At 44.1% G+C, this 21,254-nt stretch overlaps 1 protein-coding gene across 1 annotated transcript in view; it reads right to left on the bottom strand.

Annotated features, from left to right (window-relative positions):
- The window catches only part of pard3bb (par-3 family cell polarity regulator beta b), a 185,719-nt gene that overhangs the window by 43,516 nt on the left and 120,949 nt on the right, over positions 1 to 21,254 (bottom strand). The window contains exon 23 of the mRNA XM_056580571.1: positions 9,659 to 9,773. Coding sequence (XP_056436546.1) covers positions 9,659 to 9,773 — 115 coding nt within the window. The remainder of the gene's footprint in view (positions 1 to 9,658; positions 9,774 to 21,254) is intronic.

Below are 21,254 nucleotides of genomic sequence, written 5' to 3' on the forward strand. Positions count from 1 at the left end.
CTTCTCTGTGTAGAAAGGTGTGTGTGTGTGTGTGTTTGTTCATATGTCTGCTTGTGTATCTCCTCTGTGTAGAAAGGTGTGTGTGTGTGTGTGTTTGGATGGGATATCTTAGTGTCTGTTTACGTTTTCCGTGTGTCCGTGGCAGTTAATATTTATCACTGTTTATCTGTGTCGAAGTGTTTGTGTATCTTTGTGTATATTTATGTGTCTGTATGTGTGTGACTTTGAGTAAGGGTACGCAAGCGCTTGACTGGGAGAGCCGTTTTTCAAGTAGAAAAGCACCAAATATGCATGGCAACCGCGGCGCAAATAAGTGTGTGTGTGTGTGTGTGTGTGTGTGTGTTTGAGTGCAGGGTAGTTCTATTAACACCAGGTTTTCTTCCACTGTACCTCAGCCAAATCCCACACTGCTGTGTGACTTGGCCAAAGACCACTGGATCAGTGTGTGTGTGTGTGTGTGTGTGTGTGTGTGTGTGTGTGTGTGAGTGTGTGTGGTTGTGTGCGCGTGTGTGTGTGTGTGTGTGTGTGTGTGTGTGTGTGTGTGTGTGTGTGTGTGTGTGTGTGTGTGTGCGTGTGTGTGTGTGTGTGTGTGTGTGTGCGTGTGTGTGTGTGTGTGATGAGTACAAACACACAAGCAGACACACAACGACACACTATAAATATCAACTGTCCTCAGCCTTCCTCTCAGTATTGACTCGGAAACCATCAGTTCAAACCTGCTTGCAGAGTGTGTCTGCCTAAGTGTGTGTGCGTGTGTGTGCGTACATGTGTGTAGGGAATACCTGCCTCAAGCAGCTGACCTCTATCCCAGGGGGTCAGTCTGCATAAATGATGTCACAGCAGGGGAAAGGGGGCTCTGATCGCACACAAGGCTGATCGTTGTCATCCTCAAGCGCACACACACACATTCTCTGTGAACATACAGAGAGACGGAGAGGCAGAGACTTAGACTAAGAAGAGATTGAGGGAGAGAGACAATTAAAAAAGATAGACAGATAGAAAAATAAAAAGAGAGTGAGAGACACAGGCAGGCAGACAGGCAGACAGGCAGGCAGGCAGGCAGGCAGGCAGGCAGGCAGGCAGGCAGGCAGGCAGGCAGGCAGGCAGGCAGGCAGGCAGGTAGGCAGGCAGGCAGGCAGGCAGGCAGGCAGGCAGGCAGGCAGACAGACAGACAGACAGACATCTCAAATATTTGAACTCGATGCAAGCCAGCGATGATTTTTTAGCTTAACATCAGCATTCACTTCCTCTACCTATTGAGGTTTCTACCTTTTCTACCCTGTCTCCATCCCTTCCATGTCTCTGACCCATCCCTCTATACCTCTGTCCTTTACTCCCTATCTATCCAGCCGTCTCCCTTTCTCCTCCCTCCTTATCTCCCTCGATCCATCCCTCTCTCTGCAGTTCTTTCCATCTCCCTCCCTCTGTCCTCCAGTATAAATGGAATGTCAGTGTAATCCGCTACCCTTTCTGTTCTGAATCAGCACAACACTTCTGTTCCAACAACCCCCGCGTCCTTATAAGGGCAGACCCAACCGCAAGTCTTTACGCACATGGTTGCCCGTCTGCAATGTGGTTGTGTGTGTGTGTGTGTGTGTGTGTGTGTGTGTGTGTGTGTGTGTGTGTGTGTGTGTGTGTGTGTGTGTGTGTGTGTGTGTGTGTGTGTGTGTGTGTGTGTGTGTGTGTGGTCAGTGTGGGACGGCATATGTGCGCGGGTTACATGTTTAATTTGAAGCTTATTGAGAATGGATGAATCGTTTTCTTGGCATTCTTCAAGACTATCTTGGACATTCAGCAATTCTTTCCATCGCCGTGATTTCATTATGTATTTTCCTCTGTGAGGAAAATATTTGAGTCTTTAGGTTTTCCCTCTCTTCTGCTGTTAGGCTCTCATTGGTAGCAAGGAGTGAAAGGAGGGAGAGGTAGCAAGCATTTGTTTGTGTGTGTGTGTTTGTGTGTGTGTGTTTGTGCAACACCCCTGGATGGACGAATGATGGCCTAATGGATTTAAAGACGGATGCAACAATAGATGGATCAATGGATACACAAATGTGGATGGATTCATAAATAGACAGAGGGATGGATGGATGAATAGACATAAATGGGAGAGAGTATGAATGGATTTCTGAATGGGCGGACAGATGGATGCACAGTGTTGGTGAACTTGGAGATAATCATCATAATACGAATGCCACTGAACTATCGGTTTGCTAAAAGGTCCTTTTCAATGGAACCAACTAGAATGGTGTCCTTCCGTGTTCCCGGAACGAAGCCAGTGCACAAACAAAACTCTCAACCCTCCCCAACAACAAAGAGCCACATTCAAGCACAAGGTCCACTCGGGCTGGTCAAGAGCGCAGGTTCGATTCCCCACATTTCCTCCCAATTAAGCACCAAGGCTGCCTCTTCCTGTTCTGTTGTGGAAACTGTGGCTACCCAGGGACAGAGTGGACACTGCAAGTTTGTGTGTGTGCGTGTGTGTGTCTGTGTGTACTACATCGGAAATAACAATCATGAGCCTTTCAAAACATTGAGGCATTCACTATAAAATGTTGTTTTTCTGCATGTGGGATTAAGATAAGAATACATTTTAATATGGTAATTTATGCTGGGTACACACTACAGGATGATAACCCCGATATTGTGCCCGATTTCCCCCTCAATACTGTCGTCAGCAAAGCCCAGATTTTTTGATGGTCCAGTAGAACCATCCAGTCGAACCATTTTTTTTGATGGTTCTACTGTTTTTTTTTCCGAAAGGGAATATTAATGGCATGTTTTTTAATAATCGGGGCCTCACCGATTCATAATATTTGCAGAATATATTTGCAAATATTAAACAAATACAATATTTCCAATCCAAAATCCTCTTGTGTGGGGGGGAACTCTGATGACAGCTGAGGATGCATGCAATGGATTGACCCGTGCAAAAGACGTTAGCAAATCAGGAGCCATGCTGACCTCACTGCATGCTGCAAAACCCCAAAAAACATTAGCAAAAGCTAGCATACCTAGATCCTACTGACTGTCGTCTGACACGTTTGTTTACACTAACGTATGATTTCGATCGCGAGAGATTGGTGCGATTTGTGGTTTTGAAATGAACACTGGGAGTGTAATCGGTTAATGTTTGTTGTGCTATGTTGGCAGAATAGTTTCCTTCCATACACTTAACGACCAAAACAGTTAAATGTATCTTAATCTATCATTAGGGTGTGGGGTCTCTCAGGTGTCTCAGGAGTGTACCCAGCATTAGAAGAGACTTTGATGGCTTGTTTATAACTAATGCGCAGGGAGGGGTTAAGTATCAAATCACGTAGATGTTTGCAGACATACATGTGGGAGTGGAGAAACTTAACCTTCGACTATCCATCTATTGTTCCAGACTTGATTTGATTTCAAACCCACACACACCCACAGCCAGAGCATTACACCAATGGTAAAAAGGCTCTTTGTGTGTTTCCAGGTTCACTGTGAGACTATAACATTACAATGACTATACGTGTTGTCCTGCTTTTTTATGATAATAGGGTCAAGACTCTAATCGGTGTGACCAGATAATGGGTGTTGAATCATGAACCATTACCATGATTTAAATGAATCCCAACAATTTGCAGAGCTGTGAGTAAACTGCATTGTCAATTATGGAGTTATTTGTGTTTTTAGATATTACATTGTTTGTATACATTTATAGGACTGTGTTTGAATGTCATTTTATACAATTTAATTTGTACATGCCTTTGCCTTTTTCTTTTTCTTTTTTTATCATTCTGTTAACCATTATTTTAGATAATAATATGACATATAATCAAATAATCCAAAAAATTATCAGCAACAGCTGTGGTACTACAAGGAAACTCTGGGACAATGTTCTTTAATTCTAAAACACACTATTGTTCTTACTGAACGATATCAAAAGAAAGTAATAATAGTGTCTTGCCAGGTAGTGGGAATAACCGCTAATCTGGAAGTCCCCCTTAAAGTCTTCTGCTTTAGCGTCCCACAAACAATAGTGCTTCGGCCTGGGGACCAGGAGGGGACGTGAGTCGTGGGGACCCGGGAGAGAGGAGAAAAGGACTGAGACCTGGAACCTTGAACCATTCAAACCCAAAAATAAGACCACACACGCTTCCTCTCTCACACAAGCATAGGCTGGGGGATACACATACGCACGCACAGGCGGGCAAATACCGGTACACACATAAATACAATGTGACAAACAGACAAATAAGTGTCCCGTGACACACACGCAATTACACGGATATGCACGTAAGCACAGACAGCCAGGGCCATTGTCAGGACAAGAGAGGGCTGATAAGAGTGAAGAGAGACAACAGAGGATGTAACCTTGCGTGGGTCAGTTATAACTCCAAGGGAAATTATACTGAAAAGACAAGGGAACTCAAAACTCCAGAAGCAGGACACGGTGCAAGGTCTCCTCCTTCATAACACAGTCACCTCCACGACATTCATCTCCACGACAGCCACCAGGCAGATTGGGATCGTGATAGTGAGAGAGAAAATGAATGAGCGTCAGCCAATCAGGAGAAGGTTAGGAATTCCATTATTTCTACAGTAAGGGCGAATAATAAAGTATTAACTGAAGTTCCCCAAGATTATACCATTTTATTGGATTTCGGTTTAGTTCATGATATGGAACCCCCTACCCTTCATGCTTTTGATACCTCCTTCTTAGTTATAAGATTACCATGATAACCTTACTTCTAACGTTGGCAGCATGTAATGAAGCATTTCCATTTCCGAGTTTTTCCACTGGTTAAGAAAAACAAGCGGGGTGTTTCGTAACTATGGGCTTTAGGAACTTAATGCTGTGTTTGAGCAGAGGCTCTGCAATTTACCACTCAATGCTTATTAGCTAATGACATTAGTTAGCAGACATGCACTCAGTGGGTCGAAAGCAGGACGGCCAAATGCATTACGCCTCTATAAACTAAAGCCTAAAACTCCAACAATGTTTGCTCCTGAAGGGACAGCGGTGACACTGGTAGACAGCCGGTCAGTGTGGTTGTACCGGTGCAGAAACAGGCCCTCAAGAGACAACCGGTCAGAATGAACCTCCCTCTCCCTCGCTCAGTAAGGAACAGACCTAGAGGTAATCCATGAGGGGCTGTCTCTGATCAATAAACTAAATGTTTCAATTAGAGCAGAACCAAAGCCCCTCTCCCTCCTAGCTCGGTGGATGCATCAGCAGGTAGAGTTCTGTCCGGGTTCATCCATGCAGACAACACAATGAGTGGTGTTTCTAACGAGCATGGCGGGACACACGCTCTGCCTGTTCTTACCCCGTGAGAAACTTAAGAACGGTCTGTCTCAGCATGCAGACGGCTTCCAACACCCTCAACCATTACACTAAACTAATCCTGTCCATTACCCGAGTGTCTGTTGGAGGACAACATCACCTTTCAGAGATAAAAAACCCGGAGCAGCTTGTTTAACATCCTTATCCAATCACAAACAAATGTAAGTCATGTTCCCCATTTTTTCCCTGTTGCATTATGGTAAGATAATATATATAGATGTATATCTATCTATCTATCTATCTATCTATCTATCTATCTATCTATCTATCTATCTATCTATGACAATATCTATATTTATATCTATATCAGATGTAGCAATTCGATTTTGTTTTATAGGTGACTGCGCAATAACAAATAAAGTCTTTCCATCCATCCATCCATCCATCCATCTATCTATATATCTATTTATGTAGATATGTTAGTGTACAACCATGTTTCGACTATATATTTTTATATTTATGTAAACATTTTAATGTATGCTAATCATTTAACAGAACCTAAACAGATTGTACTATATATATGCAAATTACAAATCAAAATAAGGTACAAAAAGTATAGGAAGCAAAATAGTCCATCAGATCAAATAACTTATAAATACATGATAAGAGCATCACCTATTGAGACCATGCAGCTCCAGACCCTGATTTTAAATAAGGAGTGGCGTATTTAGTGGCATTCCGGTATAAATACCGTAATGACTCCCGACAGCGAGTTTATTGTTGAGAGGATTTCAACCGAGGGAGGACCAGAGGGGAACTTCCAGACATCCTTCTCTTAAGCTCAAATCAAATTAAACTGTCTCTTATTTATGGTGTCGGCAACTTTGGACGGTAATATGGTTAAACTCGGTCAATGCGCCAGCGTTTGTTGATGCATGGGCTATGTGTTTGCATGAATGTGAACACTGTTTCATGAGGGCACATCCAAACTCTAAAAAACAAAAGCACCCAGTCATGAGTGCATATTACAATGAGTTTTATAAGTACACACCAGCATGAACGCTCACACACACACACACACACACACACACACACACACACACACACACACACACACACACACACACACACACACACACACACACACACACACACGTACGTACGTTATTATATTTGAATAATCAAAGAGCAAATGTTCAATGTATCAATTAAGTATATGGGCCAGTCTTTACACTTTTAAGCAGTTCCTTGAAGTTGTTCGGTAAAATAAACAATGCATACATTTATCCAGACGCAACAAGCAAAACCCAAAATAAAAAAATCTGTCTCTACCAAATCTATATGTATACATTGTTCATCATATTCCCCTCTTCAGCCTTTCAACACTTTTAAATTTCTTTATTTTATTGTGTTCATCCCCCGACTCCCTTGGGCCCTTCTGCCTTCCACTTATGGCGTGCGACCCACAGATTGAGAACCAGTGCTTGAAACCACGGAGAGAACCCAGAAGGGGAGGAAGAAGGCTTCACAGTCATACCAAGTTAAACAACCACAGGGACTGAACAGGAAAGGTAAAGACCATCTTGGGCATGGACCAAATCAACAAGGTCTCAAAAAGATTAAACGACGATGATGCACAATAATCCGAGATATCGTACAGGAGATGATGTACGGCGCAACATCGTTAAGTTATACTGAATAAAGATTGCTGCGCAACAATTAAAATAACTGTTGACTGCAACATTGTGTGTGTGTGTGTGTGTGTGTGTGTGTGTGTGTGTGTGTGTGTGTGTGTGTGTGTGTGTGTGTGTGTGTGTGTGTGTGTGTGTGTGTGTGTGTGTGTGTGTGTGTGTGTGTGTGTGTGTTGGTGTTAGTTGGTTTGTGTGTGTGTGCATGCAATCAAACCACAAGCACCCTGTTGATTTACTTCCTATTTCCCTAGGGGGAAAGTCTGTTGTTGTGGCAAACAACACACACTCTCTCACACACACACACACACACACACACACACACACACACACACACACACACACACACACACACACACACACACACACACACACACACACACACACACACACACACACACACAGCAACCAACTCGTATGTGTTTTGGTTGCTTGATAATTGTTTCTAGGCAAACATTCTTCTGCTAGCTAAGACAGCTAAGCCATAACCATGAATCAATGGGATGCTAATGGAGCCACAGGGACAAAACAAACATTATACTACGCTAGCATTGCATTAGCAACACACACGCATGGACACAAACAACCACACACACACCAACACACTATATCCATCAATTTAGCTTGTTTTTTACTCCCTCCATCCAATTTTCTTTATGACTCACTTTTTTTTGCCCCCCCTTTCTCTCTGCTCCTCTATGGCTCTTTCCCTCCCTTTCACTTCCTCTCTCGCTTTATCTCCCGCTCTTTTATACATCTCCATCCCTCTTTCTCTCCCTCCCTCTCTTTAATGTCTCTACCTCCCTCATTCTCTTTCCCCCTCCCTTGTATATTCTACAACAAACTCCTTTAGTCTGCTCCAACTCTCTTGGATCAGCAATGTTAGTTCTTTGAGAACTTTCCACTAAACACCTTCACTTATCTCACAGACAAACGACCAGAAAAACAAATAAATAAAAGGCCAATTTAGTGTTTGCCATCGGTCTCCCCCCACAGCCGTGTTGGAACTGTTCAATTAACAAATACATCTTCGTCAGCAAGGTCGGCCGGTTTGGTAACGTGGTGACTGCTGATCTCTCTCTCTCTCTCTCTCTCTCTCTCTCTCTCTCTCTCTCTCTCTCTCTCTCTCTCTCTCTCTCTCCTTTTCATTTCTGCTAACATCAAACTTAATTACCTACCTCTGGTGCATGCTAATTGTGCTCTTTCTCTCTCGCACTCTCTTTCGGTCGCTCCGTGTCTCCGTCTCTCTATCGCTCTTTTTACAGCTCCCTCCCTCCCCCTCCCTATCTATTACTTTGTGCTCCTCTTTCTCCCTCCTCCTCTTCTTTCTCTCTGTCTCTCTCTTGTGTCCCTCTCTCCCTCCTCTCGTTGTTGTTGATTTGTGAACAAGAAACTTTTCTCATTTGGAGGTAAGGAATGGCTGAGTTTATGTGTATTGATCGCTTGGCTCAGGCTGTGTGGGGTGATCGAGCGAAACGGGACAGCGGTGTTGGCAGATTGTCGCCGGGACAAGAACAACATGCAGGAAAACATTGTTTTTTCTGGGAGAACAGAAAGTGCTCAGCGTGCTAAAAGAGGCCAAACCCCCCGGTTCAAATGCAGCCCTGATTTGGGGCTATGAAGAGGCTTGTTCTCGGCTTTACCTATGTTGGTGTTATAGCTCCTAGCTATTAAGCTCTTAGCTTTAACACCCTAAAGACTAGTTAGCAATATAACTATATCCAAATTGGAATTTGAAGATTTACACTGAACACAAAAAAAATATATATATATATATATATAAATTTAAAATATGTAGGTTATCGTAAGTATATCATACGTTAGTTATTTTGTTCTCTGCGATTCTCTGACAACTTTAGTTTTTAACGCTCGATATTCTTTGGGTGTGAACAGAATCGGTACCCTGGCACAAATCGCAGCGTCGTCCATTGGGACACATTTTATGTGGATCTGAAACCTTACCAATCAATTTGTTAATATAAATATCATATATAGTAAAAATCTGTATATTAGCGCAAAAGTAATAAAATCTTTTCACCCTTTTTAAACTTTATTATATTATGACTTTACTACTTTATTATTACCTTTCCTTTTGATATTGATATTGTCTATCATTGTCTGCTGCTCTTATGACCAAACCCTCAGGGATCCATAGCAGTAGCCATCCAAACTAATCTTTCCATATATATTCAATGGTGTCGGTCAGATGCAGGCCTCTGGTCAGGCAGAATACTAATAAACACGAGCATCATTCACACCAGCACACACAATTCCATACCTTTAGGTACGAGATGCATCATCATGTACATCACACACACACACACACAGTGTTTTTCAGAGTGTGTTTCTCACTTGTTATCATCGGCCTGTAGGGAGTGTGTATGTTTTTGCGTATTTGTGTTTGTATATTTTTGTGTGTTTGTGTGTGTTTGCATGTGTGTTTGCTTGAGTGTTTGCACGTTCGTGTGTGTGTGTGTGTGTGTGTGTGTGTGTGTGTGTGTGTGTGTGTGTGTGTGTGTGTGTGTGTGTGTGTGTGTGTGTGTGTCAGGCCTCCTTGAGATTAAACCTCACTCACAATGCTTAGGATCAATTAGCATTGCGACCCCGGAGAACCAGGAGTACACGCTTGGTGTGTGTGTGTGTGTGTGTGTGTGTGTGTGTGTGTGTGTGTGTGTGTGTGTGTGTGTGTGTGTGTGTGTGTGTTCCCTACCCGGTGTGTGTCGTCGTCAGGCCCTCTGCGCCGGGGGTCAGGGTCTTCGTAGGCAGGGGTCATTCCTTCTCTCCTGGCCTGCTGATACTCTCTCCTCAACAGCTGGATCCTTTCACTGACACACACACACAAACATACCCACACACAAGCACAAACACACACAAAAGCGCACCCACACACACAAGCAAACAGACAGAGATTTTTTTCAAAATGTCAAGAATGAATTTAGACTAAATTCAGATTTCTTACTTTGGAAAGGTTTCTGTACCATGAACTTGAGTGCATGAATAAATAACTATCCAGATGACAAAAGCACATGAATGCATCATTATTTTAATCACAGTGATAGACTGAACCTCTGACTCCTCATGCATCAGCTGACTTATCTGGATGGGAACCGTCCAATGGGTGCTCTCTATCCCTCAAGTTGAGTTATCTGTTATCTGACAGACACCTTCGGACTGCACTGGCATCCCACACACGTACACATATACACGTGTGCGCACACATGGATATACAAAAACCCACACACAAACACCACACAAAGATCAATGTTCTACACTCGCTCTCTCTCTGCATTTTTATCCGTTTTTCTGCCTCTTTTTCGTCCGAGCCCCAACATCAATCATATGAATGCTTCTACTTTCTGTCAACACATTTATCAGAATAACGGGCACCCCGAAGCACATACATACAAATCACATGCAGAGAGACACCCCTCCCCCCCATCACCCGGACAAACACATCCAACATCCCCCACACGGCCACACTCACGCACCACAACATCTAAATATCAAAGCCATAAACTGCAACAGGACGCAGAAAGTTTTGAAAAACGAATCGATGGACCGATCGAAATGCAGCACAAGACATCTCCTAGACGTCTACTTTCAAACGAGCATGCGCATTTCACACACGGCGACAATGGAGTTTGCCTTCCCTGTGGTGCACTGCACACGCAAAAGGGGAGTCATTCAAACAGCATCGGTAGTTAACGCGTTTGTTTACACATTTCTAATTGGTCGTTCCGCTGTGCGGTCGGCAAGCTTCTCCCCTCATTGGAGTGCATGCTCTCTGTCCTCCCTGCAGTCCCGTCTCCCTCACGCCTCCCCTGCAGCAGGCCCCGGTGCCTCCCCCTTCGGGAAACACTGTCCAAGGCTATCACCAGTTTGTCCGTTTCACCCCATCCCTCCCCTGGTGGAGAGGTTCACCTGAACACAGTTCTGCTCTCAGGTCGACCTCCAGCACTCACCCTCTTGCGGACCCCTGACCCGCTTTCCAACTCCACTGCATGGGACAGGAAGCAGAATTTATCTGCGCTTGTGAGTGTGTGATAGAGAGGTACTGACAGCTAGACTGTGTGTGTGTGTGTGTGTGTGTGTGTGTGTGTGTGTGTGTGTGTGTGTGTGTGTGTGTGTGTGTGTGTGTGTGTGTGTGTGTGTGTGTGTATGTATGTATGTGGGTAGAGTGAGAGAGAGACCGTATATGTTTTTGTGAGCGAGAGGGATGGCAAAAGTGAGAGAGTGAATGAGTTAGTGAGTGAGTATGTGTGCGCCCATACGGTTGGAAGTCATTTATTCATGGATGATTTCACAACCATCAATACCAAGCAATGGGCAAAATATGTGCAGAGAACACACACACACAGTACTACCCCATCCACATACACACACCGACGCACAGATTGTGAGTGCTTATATATATTCAATGTCCTTAAGAGGGCTGTGTCAGCACAATCTATGCAGCCCCCATAGGAAAGACATCCAAGAAAAGGAATAGCATAAAAATAGTCGGGAACAGACCGGAGCAGACGCAGTATACGCATCTATACGTTACGGATACACACCTATATGGGTGGCACCAAACTGCATCCTACCTCCTGTCATCCCAATTCATATATCAGTTAAATGACTGTTTATCTGATATATTAAACATATACATTTATTTATATATATATATATATATATATATATATATATATAGATAACAGACATGGTTTTGTGGAGGCTTTTCCCCAAAGCATCTTACAAAACCATAAAGTGCATTCTTAGAATGAGCTAGCGCTAGTGGGAATCGAACCTAAACCCTGGCAGTGTTGATGTCATGCTCAACCAGTTGAGCTAACCAGATGGTGTGAGGATGATATACTGTATTAAGCGTGGATGGTACCCGTTTTCGATGCTGCTTAATGTCATAATTTAAATCTGTAAATGTAGTTTTCGATGTTACCGCATATTGTCATTCTTTCTGTGACTCCCAGGTGTAAGGAGGGCAGGATTGACTACAGAATGAGGCCGCTAGTACGACCAATCAAATTTGGGGAGGACCGAACAGTGGGTATGTACTTGGTCGCCTATTTCTGCAGAGTGCGTTCACTGTGGATTCATCATAACAGGCAGTGCTGGTAAAGCAAGGCCTAAGAAGGACCACTCCCTCTCTCCTTTTCACTACAATGAATTCCAAACGCCCCCTCCCAAACACACACAGACACACACACACACACACACACACACACACACACACACACACACACACACACTTTAATGCTTCATATGATTTATGGCTGCACATAAAAGCAAAAGAATGAGATGGGAGAGATAAAGAAAAACAAAAAATAAATAAAAACACTGAAAACACACTTTAACTATCAGAGCTAACATAAAACCTTGACCAACGCACATGCACATACACACACACACACACACATACACACATACATAGAACTACACACACTCCAACCTACACAGACACATGCTTTGCGGTCAATCTTCTGCTGGAGCCCACCACACACACACACACACACACACACACACACACACACACACACACACACACACACACACACACACACACACACACACACACACACACACACACACACACACACACACACACACACACACAGTGTTGTGGCTGCAGACTGCAGAGGCTATCGATCAGCCCTGGAGGAACAAGGGCTGGGTAATAAAAGCCGACTGGAATGACTTCCTGTTTTACAAGCCAGCGGTCATTAAACAACAACAGGAAGTAGCAGCCGTGTGTGTTAGCGTAGCGCGCTTCCTTCCATTCACCTTCCCCGTGCTCCACTCACACAGGTTATAAATAAAATATCAACGCTACTCCCTTACCCATTCCAATACACAATATATTCCAAGAGTATATTTCCAGTCTTTGATGGATTTCTTATGATAAACAAGGCTTTAAGGCGGCTGTAGATGGATGTAGGGAAGCTTTAAGGTAAGAAAAGTGTAGCTTTTAGACTTTGTATCAAACCTTTGACCTGACATTTTTCATTTTCATTTTATGATATTTTTATTTATGATTTTTTTAATGTACATTCCATCTGCTCCCCTCTTTCATGCATGCGCGCACAAACACACACACACACACACACACACACACACACACACACACACACACACACACACACACACACACACACACACACACAATTCTCTCACACACACACACACAAACACACGTACATTATTCTCACATACACACGCAGACACACACACACACACGGTCAATCTTCCATGGGAGCCCCTGTCACAGCAATAATAATTCTATAAATGTTTAAAGGCAGAATCAGCGACACAGTGAGAATGTTATTAAAACTGGCGTTAATAATTAATAAGCCTGATTCCTTAATGACGTGGAGAAATAGCACTCTCACATCCACAGCCGGCCGGCACATCTCTGCTATTAAATCCCATAAATATTTACCACCCTTATAATTTTTCACTTTTACACCTCTAAGAAAATAACATGTATATTATTCCGTTCCTTTGCTCGAGGGCAGGGTCATAGATCAGCTGTGTGATATTCTAAGCATTTCTATGGATTGTATCAGTGGTTAATATCAGAGGTAAGGGGTGATGTGATGTATATTTAATGTATATCTGATGTGTTGGTAAGCGGTGCGCTGATCCCAGCTAAACAGGCCGTCAGAGACAGCCGGTGTTTAGCAGCTAGTATCAATCTGCTGCACCGCCAGCCTCTAACACAGCTCATCTGTGCGTAGCATTTGAAGAAATATGAGTATCAACAACTTCATCTCAATCCTGTGATAATGCTGTTAAATTTGCTCCTATGTCCTTTAGCAGACGCTTTCAACTCGAGATTGGGGATGGAACCCAGCTCCTTTCGTCTCAAAGTCGTACACCCTAACCAAACACTGAACACCATCCGGGCCCTTCCTCCTAGCTATTTCTGGTCCTGTATTGTTTAATCATCGGCCAAACCATCGATGGACCAGCATGCTCATATGATGTTGTTGCGTCTGTGTCGCAGACGTAAGATCCCTTACAGCTCAAGCAGAACCTGGAGAAAGAGAAAATGACTAAAAAAATAGAGATATTGGAGAGACATTATTGATGAGACGAGAGAGCAAGTGAATAAATGCATTAAGTGTTGAAAAAACATAAAGAAAAGAAGACATAAGGAGGGAGAAAGATTGAGTTTAAGGGGAACAAGTGCCTGCGTGAGCACGTATCCACGTGCACGTGTGTAAATGCTAAGAGAACAAACTGGATTGATAAATAATCAATCAATGAACCATGGCGATGGGGGGAGGGAGAGAGAGTTTACGAGAGAGAGATGGAGAGAGGAGTAAAGTGGGAAGTCCTTTCATTTCCACAAACACAGTCATGATAGCTCTCTGGGTGAATCGATACTGCTTGAAAAGACAATCTGGGATTGATTTGAGAGCTTTGAAGAGGGTAGAAAAAAAAGAAAGAAAGAAACGTCTTTCAGTCTTTCTAAAGGAACGAAGGACGTTTAACCGTCTGTCCCAGCAAGGCTGAGTCAATACCACAAAACAATAAGTAGCTTTTTAATAGCCTCAGAAACGCTACTACGTTAATAATAGTGGCCCGGCCGCTTTAAACCCTACAATTTCAAACAAGCCTCGACGTCAGCCAGTGGTTCTTCGCTTTCAACGTAATTGGGTTGTCATGTCATCATGTTTGGGACTGAAGATGAAAATGTAAGTTCAAGTTTTTAGCACAACCGTAATTAACTTCAACGTGTACTTCGATGAATGCTACAAACTATGCTAACCTCATCAGCAACCCATTTCGCAGAAGCTTCAATCCAGAGCGACTTACACTGAATAACTCCTAATAACAAGTGAGTCACACCGTTAGATAACTTTAAAGCAGGCTATGCACAGCACATACATCAACCCATTTCGCAGATGCTTCAATCGAGAGCGACTTACATGGAAGAACTCCTAATAATAAGTGAGTCACACCATTAGATAACTTTAAAACAGGCTACGCACAGCAAATACATCAATCCACACGAAGGACCAAAGTGTCATCATATTGCAGAGCACGTCATTGGCTATCCGAGCAGAAAGCTTTGGGGTCATAGTCGATACCTCAGAGTATAAAAGGAAAGTGGAGCCCCTTGTAGTCAATTTAGGGACAGCGGCCATTTCTGATCTGCCACACGCTTGTCAGTGGTACATGCAAGGTTATGTGTGCGTGCGTGCATGCATGCATGTGCCTGTGCACGTATTTGTACATGGGTAAAATGTAAGTGTTCCATTGATTCCTCTTCCTGCTGAGTTCTGGGCTGAATGGAGGAGACTAGAGGAGGGATAACTGTGGTTTACAAAGGACCGCCAAGCTGGAGTCGATAGCTTGATGTCTGGAATATAGCGCCCTCCATCCTTGGTTTCCTCTTTTCCATCTCCACCTCTCTCTATCGCGCTCTCGTCAGTCGTCTTTGCCTTTATCTCTTCCCCTCTCTCTCTCGCACTCTCACTGCCTCCGTCTCCTCTCTCCTCCATCTTTCTCTGTTCTCCTCATCTCCGGTTCATCTGCATATGTCCCCCCCCCCCACCTCCCCTCCCCTACCTTTCCTTTCCCTCCCTCCACCCCCCTCTTCTCCCCCCTCCTGCTAATCTCCCAGCCCCGGTCCTCTTCTCTAATTGGTTGACGTCCAGACTAATGAAGTTTGACAACAAAAGATCACCCTAACCGCGGCAGGGAGGGGGAGAGAGGGGAAAATGAGGATGGGGAGGAGGTGGGGTGGGGTGGTAGTCGAGGGGAGACGAGGGGTACAGCAATTGTGTGTCTGAAAGGGTGTGTGCGTTGTCTGTGTACGTCTCTGCACATGTGTGTCTGTGTGTGCAATTGCATGTGTGTGAGTGCGTGCGTGTGTCTATGTGTGTCTGAGTGTCAGGTGGCCCTCCTCTCCGGGCTAACAGGAAGTGACATGTGTTTTGGGAAGGCGGCTGACAGGAAATGACAGAGGCGGTTAAGCGGTGCCATTTAAGCAAGCGCAGTAATTAGTGCGCCATCGACTGCCGTGACATCATTCAGACTAGCTGTCCAAATATGGGCGCAGGAAGACAGAATGGCAGAGAAAGTCACAGTGGGCAAATCTGTTCGCAAATCATCATTTAAACAGCTAGATCAAACCTGTGCGTGTGTGTGTGTGAGAGTATGAGAGAGAGAGAGAGAGAGAGAGAGAGAGAGAGAGAGAGAGAGAGAGAGAGAGAGCGGGATAGAATGAGGGTGAGAGCGGGGAATGGACAGATGGAGAGAGGGAGAAAGAGAGTGAGGGAGAGAGCTTTGCAGAGAGAAAGAGAGCTACAGGTGGTAAATTGGCTTGCATGTCATCATTTAGACAACCTGTCTGTGTTTAATATGCCCTCTGGACTCTGTCAGCCGTGCACGTAGAACAGTGCACAGGAGCCATGCGTACTCTGACTGTGTGTGTGTGTGTGTGTGTGTGTGTGTGTGTGCATCCTTTGCCAGCTGTGTTGGGCTCAGCTCCTTGCCATCATTCTCGCCCTCCCATCCTCTTTTTAGCATGGACGCCCTTCCAGGAACAAATCAACCAGATCCAATTGGCGAAGGTGCAGTTTAAACTACAATACCCAGAGTGCTGTTGTCTGTGTTTGACCTTTGCCCCCTGGCTGACTTCTCTGTAGACCCCTCTCTCTATCTCACACAAACAAGACACTTAAAAGAATGATGTAATTCCGAAGAGCCAATCGTGCTGCTTACCAACTCTCTCTCTCTCTCTCTCTCTCTCTCTCTCTCTCTCTCTCTCTCTCTCTCTCTCTCTCTCTCTCTCTCTCTCTCTCTCTCTCTCTCTAACCCTTCTACTTCTTTCCTGTATTGTTCTTTTTCTCTTCGCTCCACATTGCAGCACAAAGAGATCCTACTCCGTCATCGTAATCGTCATGCTGCAGTTGTTTTTTGTACTTTACAAGATAAGAGAAGCTGAGAAATACGAGATGGTACTTTATTGATCCCGGGCGGAAAATGTGGGTGCCACAGCAGCAAGTACAGGACAGAAGTACAAAAAAACTTTTTTCTCTGCTTACTCCATGTTAGTTAGACACAAAAAGCCACTTCCAGAGGAGGCTGAGCACAATCAAAGTTTAAAATCAATATAGCAATACCAAAGATAAGTGCCGCGCCCGCACCACCAAGTTTCTATAAAGACAACTTAATATTCCACACAAGGTGCATGAATCAGAGAGACCGCTTCATGTGAAAACCATAATGAACCTCAAACATGGGTTTAAAGTTAAAGAAATCTTTGCGTTTTTAATGAAATGACTCTTAAAGCATGAAAAAAATGTCATTAATTGACGGATATACGGCAGAGTGCCGTTAAAATACAGACAGGTAGGTCGTGTTCCGAGCTAATTTTCTTTCTACTCAATCCTATTAATTTTTGGTATAATTTTCGCATAAAAAAACTCATTCTTGAATAAACCACTAATGTTTGTAACGATCGTGTCACCAATGTCCGGACACACACGCAAAACCCGCCAATGAATCATAATACAGCAGAAGCTTTGGTGTGTTACTTAGAGTGTTAAGAAGTCTTAAAGCACCTCGCTCCCCAAAGATGTAATTTAATCCAACTCCTTAAAAAAAACAACACAAAGCACAAAGAAACTCCCTAAACCCCGAAACAACGCTGATTAGCATACAAGCCCCGCCTCCATGTGTTGATTGAGTTCCCGGGAGCCGCCTCGTTAACACCTGCATGCTAATTTAACCACTCGGAGAACAAAGACAAGTCTTGCTGCTAGGCAACCAGGTTTGAGTGACAGGGGTGAAGCTGTCGCCCGACGGATGGCTCCGCTTCTCCCTGAGAGGACCTGAAGACCATGAGATCCCGGTAATCTAAGTGTGACTCCATCCCATTAATTCATCAAACTGCAGACTGACTTGTTTACCATCGTCGGGATCCACCGTGAGAGGGCTAGGCCGCGGCAGCCCTGACAATGCTGGCGCAGGGCACACACATAGGAACAGGTTCAGATGTGCCAGTGATGTAACTCAGAGACATGGATATTGTTTCTACACGCACTGTTAAGCATACAGAAAAACAGCTGAAAACAGTTCACAAAGTTGACAACATGAATTTCACCTTAAGAAGAATAGTGTACAGCAGGGAGAATATCTGATAAATAGGCTTTGTAACCTCATAAGCTGCTGCCTGTGTGTGTGCGTGTGTGTGTGTGTACGTACGTGTGTGTGTCTGTGTGCGTGTGCATGCGTGCGTTTGAATGGGGATGTGTGTGCATCTGAGTGTGTGTGTTCTCCAGTGTTTCCATTCAGCGTGGTTCGTCTACAGTGGATGTCCTTTGCCATGAAATGTTTTTTCCTCCTGGAGTTTTCCAATATAAAAGGAGAGAGTGAGAGAGTGAGAGAGAGAGAGAGAACTGAAGTACCTCTTTAGGACTGTTCTGTATTAGCTGGATGAATCACAAGCTAACAAACCGTCTCTCCTCTGGACTCACCATGCTCGTTTGCCCTCAGCCTCACTCGCCCTCCCAAGGATGACACATGCAAATGCGTAAACACACACACACACACACACACACACACACACACACACACACACACACACACACACACACTAATTAACTAAATCACAAACATACACATGCATGCATTTACAAACACACAAAACACATCCCTACACACCATATGCATTTATACAAGCACAAAAATACACACACAGAATACTCTCTCACACACACACAAAGACATACATAACCACCTGCCAAACCAACTCAGAGAACTCAGCCAAACACTTTATCAGCTTTTATTCCTTGCCTCTCTATCGCTCCCTCTTTCTCTTTTTCTCAAGCTCTCTCTGCAATAACCACCCGAGTCCATCCCTAATTACCTCCAGTGTGAACAGATTGGTAGAGAGAGCAGCACTTAAGACCAAGGAACCTGGCACTCAAACAGCCGTCTTCATGAGAGAGAGAGAGAGAGAGAGAGAGAGAGAGAGAGAGAGAGAGAGAGAGAGAGAGAGAGAGAGGGGAGGAGGAAGGGAGACAGACAGCGAGTTGGGGAAGGCAAGAGAGAGAGATAGCACAAAAGTGACATTCAGCGATAGAAAAGTCTAAAGATAGCAAAAGACGGGGGGAAGACAGGGAGAGGGGATTAAATGAAGAATTAAAGTGTCAACTATGAAAGACTAGAACAATATGTAGTATAAGGACGTAGACATTTTGAGTGTAGGGTCAAACTGCAGACTTGTTGAAATTCATAATGAAACCTGCGAATCAATATTAATTTGGTATGGTGTGTGTGAAATAGTGGTTTTGCTTGTTATGCGCGTGTGTTTGTGTGTACGCAGAGAGATATATATGGAGAGATAGAGAGTGAAAGATGTAGAGATTGTCCCTGTATAAAGGAAAAAACATGTATTATATTATAAAGTGCGAGCATTTGAGTTTTAGGTTGTGTGTTAATAAAGGTAAGAAAAGCGTATTATATTAGTGTGTGTCTGTGTGTGCGTATCGAAATAGTGGAGCAAACTCAAAGGTTTGTCCCCCTTTCCTTTCTTGTCTTCCGCTGCACTCATACTCCCGCCTCCTCCCTGTCTGCATACTCATTATTCCTTTCATTCAGTTAAATCTTTTTTCCTGTCCACTATTTCATTCTTCCTCTCTGCCGTGCACCCCCTTTCCCCCTCTCCCTCTCTCTTCATCTCCCTCTCCCCCCCCTCTCTCTATCGAAACCCCTCAACCCGCCCCCCCCTCCTGCGCTCTCCCTCTCCCCCCTCTCCCTCCATCAAGCCTCTCCCTCTCTCCCTTTCCCCCTCTCTCTCTCCCTCTCGCCCATCTCTCTAGTCCCAGCAGGCTGATTGTTTTCTAATTGGTGGAGTGGCAGAGGTCGTGGTTGTTATGGTAACCTGGAGAGAGAGGGGCGCTCGGGGTTCAGCGTGAGTAGGGGGCGAGTGAGGGCCCACTTGAGAGAAAGCGAAGGCAGCTCTCATCCTGGCTGGGGTGGACACTTCACATTGGGAAGGGGGGAGGGAGGGAGAGATAGAGACTGTGTGTGTGTGTGTGTGTGTGTGTGTGTGTGTGTGTGTGTGTGTGTGTGTGTGTGTGTGTGTGTGTGTGTGTGTGTGTGTGTGTGTGTGTGTGTGTGTGTGTGTGTGTGTGTGTGTGTGTGTGTGTGTGTGTGTGTCCTCATATAGGAGTCTCCTTCAGATCTATCCGTCCTCTTTGTCAGCTGCCAATACACCCCAGGATGCACTGTACTCTCACTGTCTCAGCGGGCCAAAGGAGTATCATGGCGATAGATGTGTGTTCCTATCTATTTATCGAAGTATATACCTAGTGGGGGGCATCTTGGTGGCTCAGCCGACTAACCCCATAGGACATGCAGAAACCCAGGGTAGTTCCAACCTGTGATCCTACGCCACATGTCATTCCCTACCCCACCCCCTCTTTCCTGTACCACTCCAGTCCATAAAGCCAAAAAAAAAGTAAAATACATTAGGAAGAAATTGTATGTACTCACTATTTGTTATGTGGTCAACTCTGTGACGTCTACTCTACAGTAAGGCGTCACATGTACATTGTGAGCTTACTTGTTAGCAGCTGGCTTGTTTAGCTTGTTAAATTTTATTTGGGTGAGACTGTATTGATGGTCTGATTTTAAAAAGTATTTTAAGAAAACATATTGTAATTAACATATTGTTAATTACAATAGTTAGTTAATTATTTATATTATGAGATTTTTTTCATTTGACTATATTTACCTCTGGAACATATGACAATTTAACTTAATCTAGCACTGATTTGCTTTGTCTAAGAGCTGCCTATGCTATCAGGTTCCACTCTCCGTTCTACAAAGCAGGCAAAGTACGCTTTCCACGACCGAATCTAATCCCAACAGGCCTGAAATGACTTCCTACTCTAAACGTTGTCCTGCGAATAATTACGTGGTATTTTACCTGCAAAAACATCTCTTTACAGAGTAATGCACGCCATTTCATGCCGTCCTCAATGGGCTCTTAAGAGGCTTTCTCTCTGCCTCTGCCACTGCGGTGGGAAGGAGCTTTTCCTGGAAATGTACGATCCGAAGTCTTTTAGCGCACGGTACTTTGGACATTTTCTACAATTTGTGAAGAACGAAAGCTCATTCATAGATGATTCTATAGAATCAAGAGAGCACATTCAGAAATCACTCATGGTACACTGCATTCATACAATGAAAAGTTCAGGAAAAGGATGTACTAGACAATAGACATTCATATATATAGATCATTCTACATCTTGTTAATAGCCTAAATAGCTTGTTATATACTGGCA

The sequence above is a fragment of the Gadus chalcogrammus genome, chromosome 20, assembly GCF_026213295.1.
Source record: "Gadus chalcogrammus isolate NIFS_2021 chromosome 20, NIFS_Gcha_1.0, whole genome shotgun sequence".
NCBI classification, from domain to species: Eukaryota; Metazoa; Chordata; class Actinopteri; order Gadiformes; family Gadidae; genus Gadus; species Gadus chalcogrammus.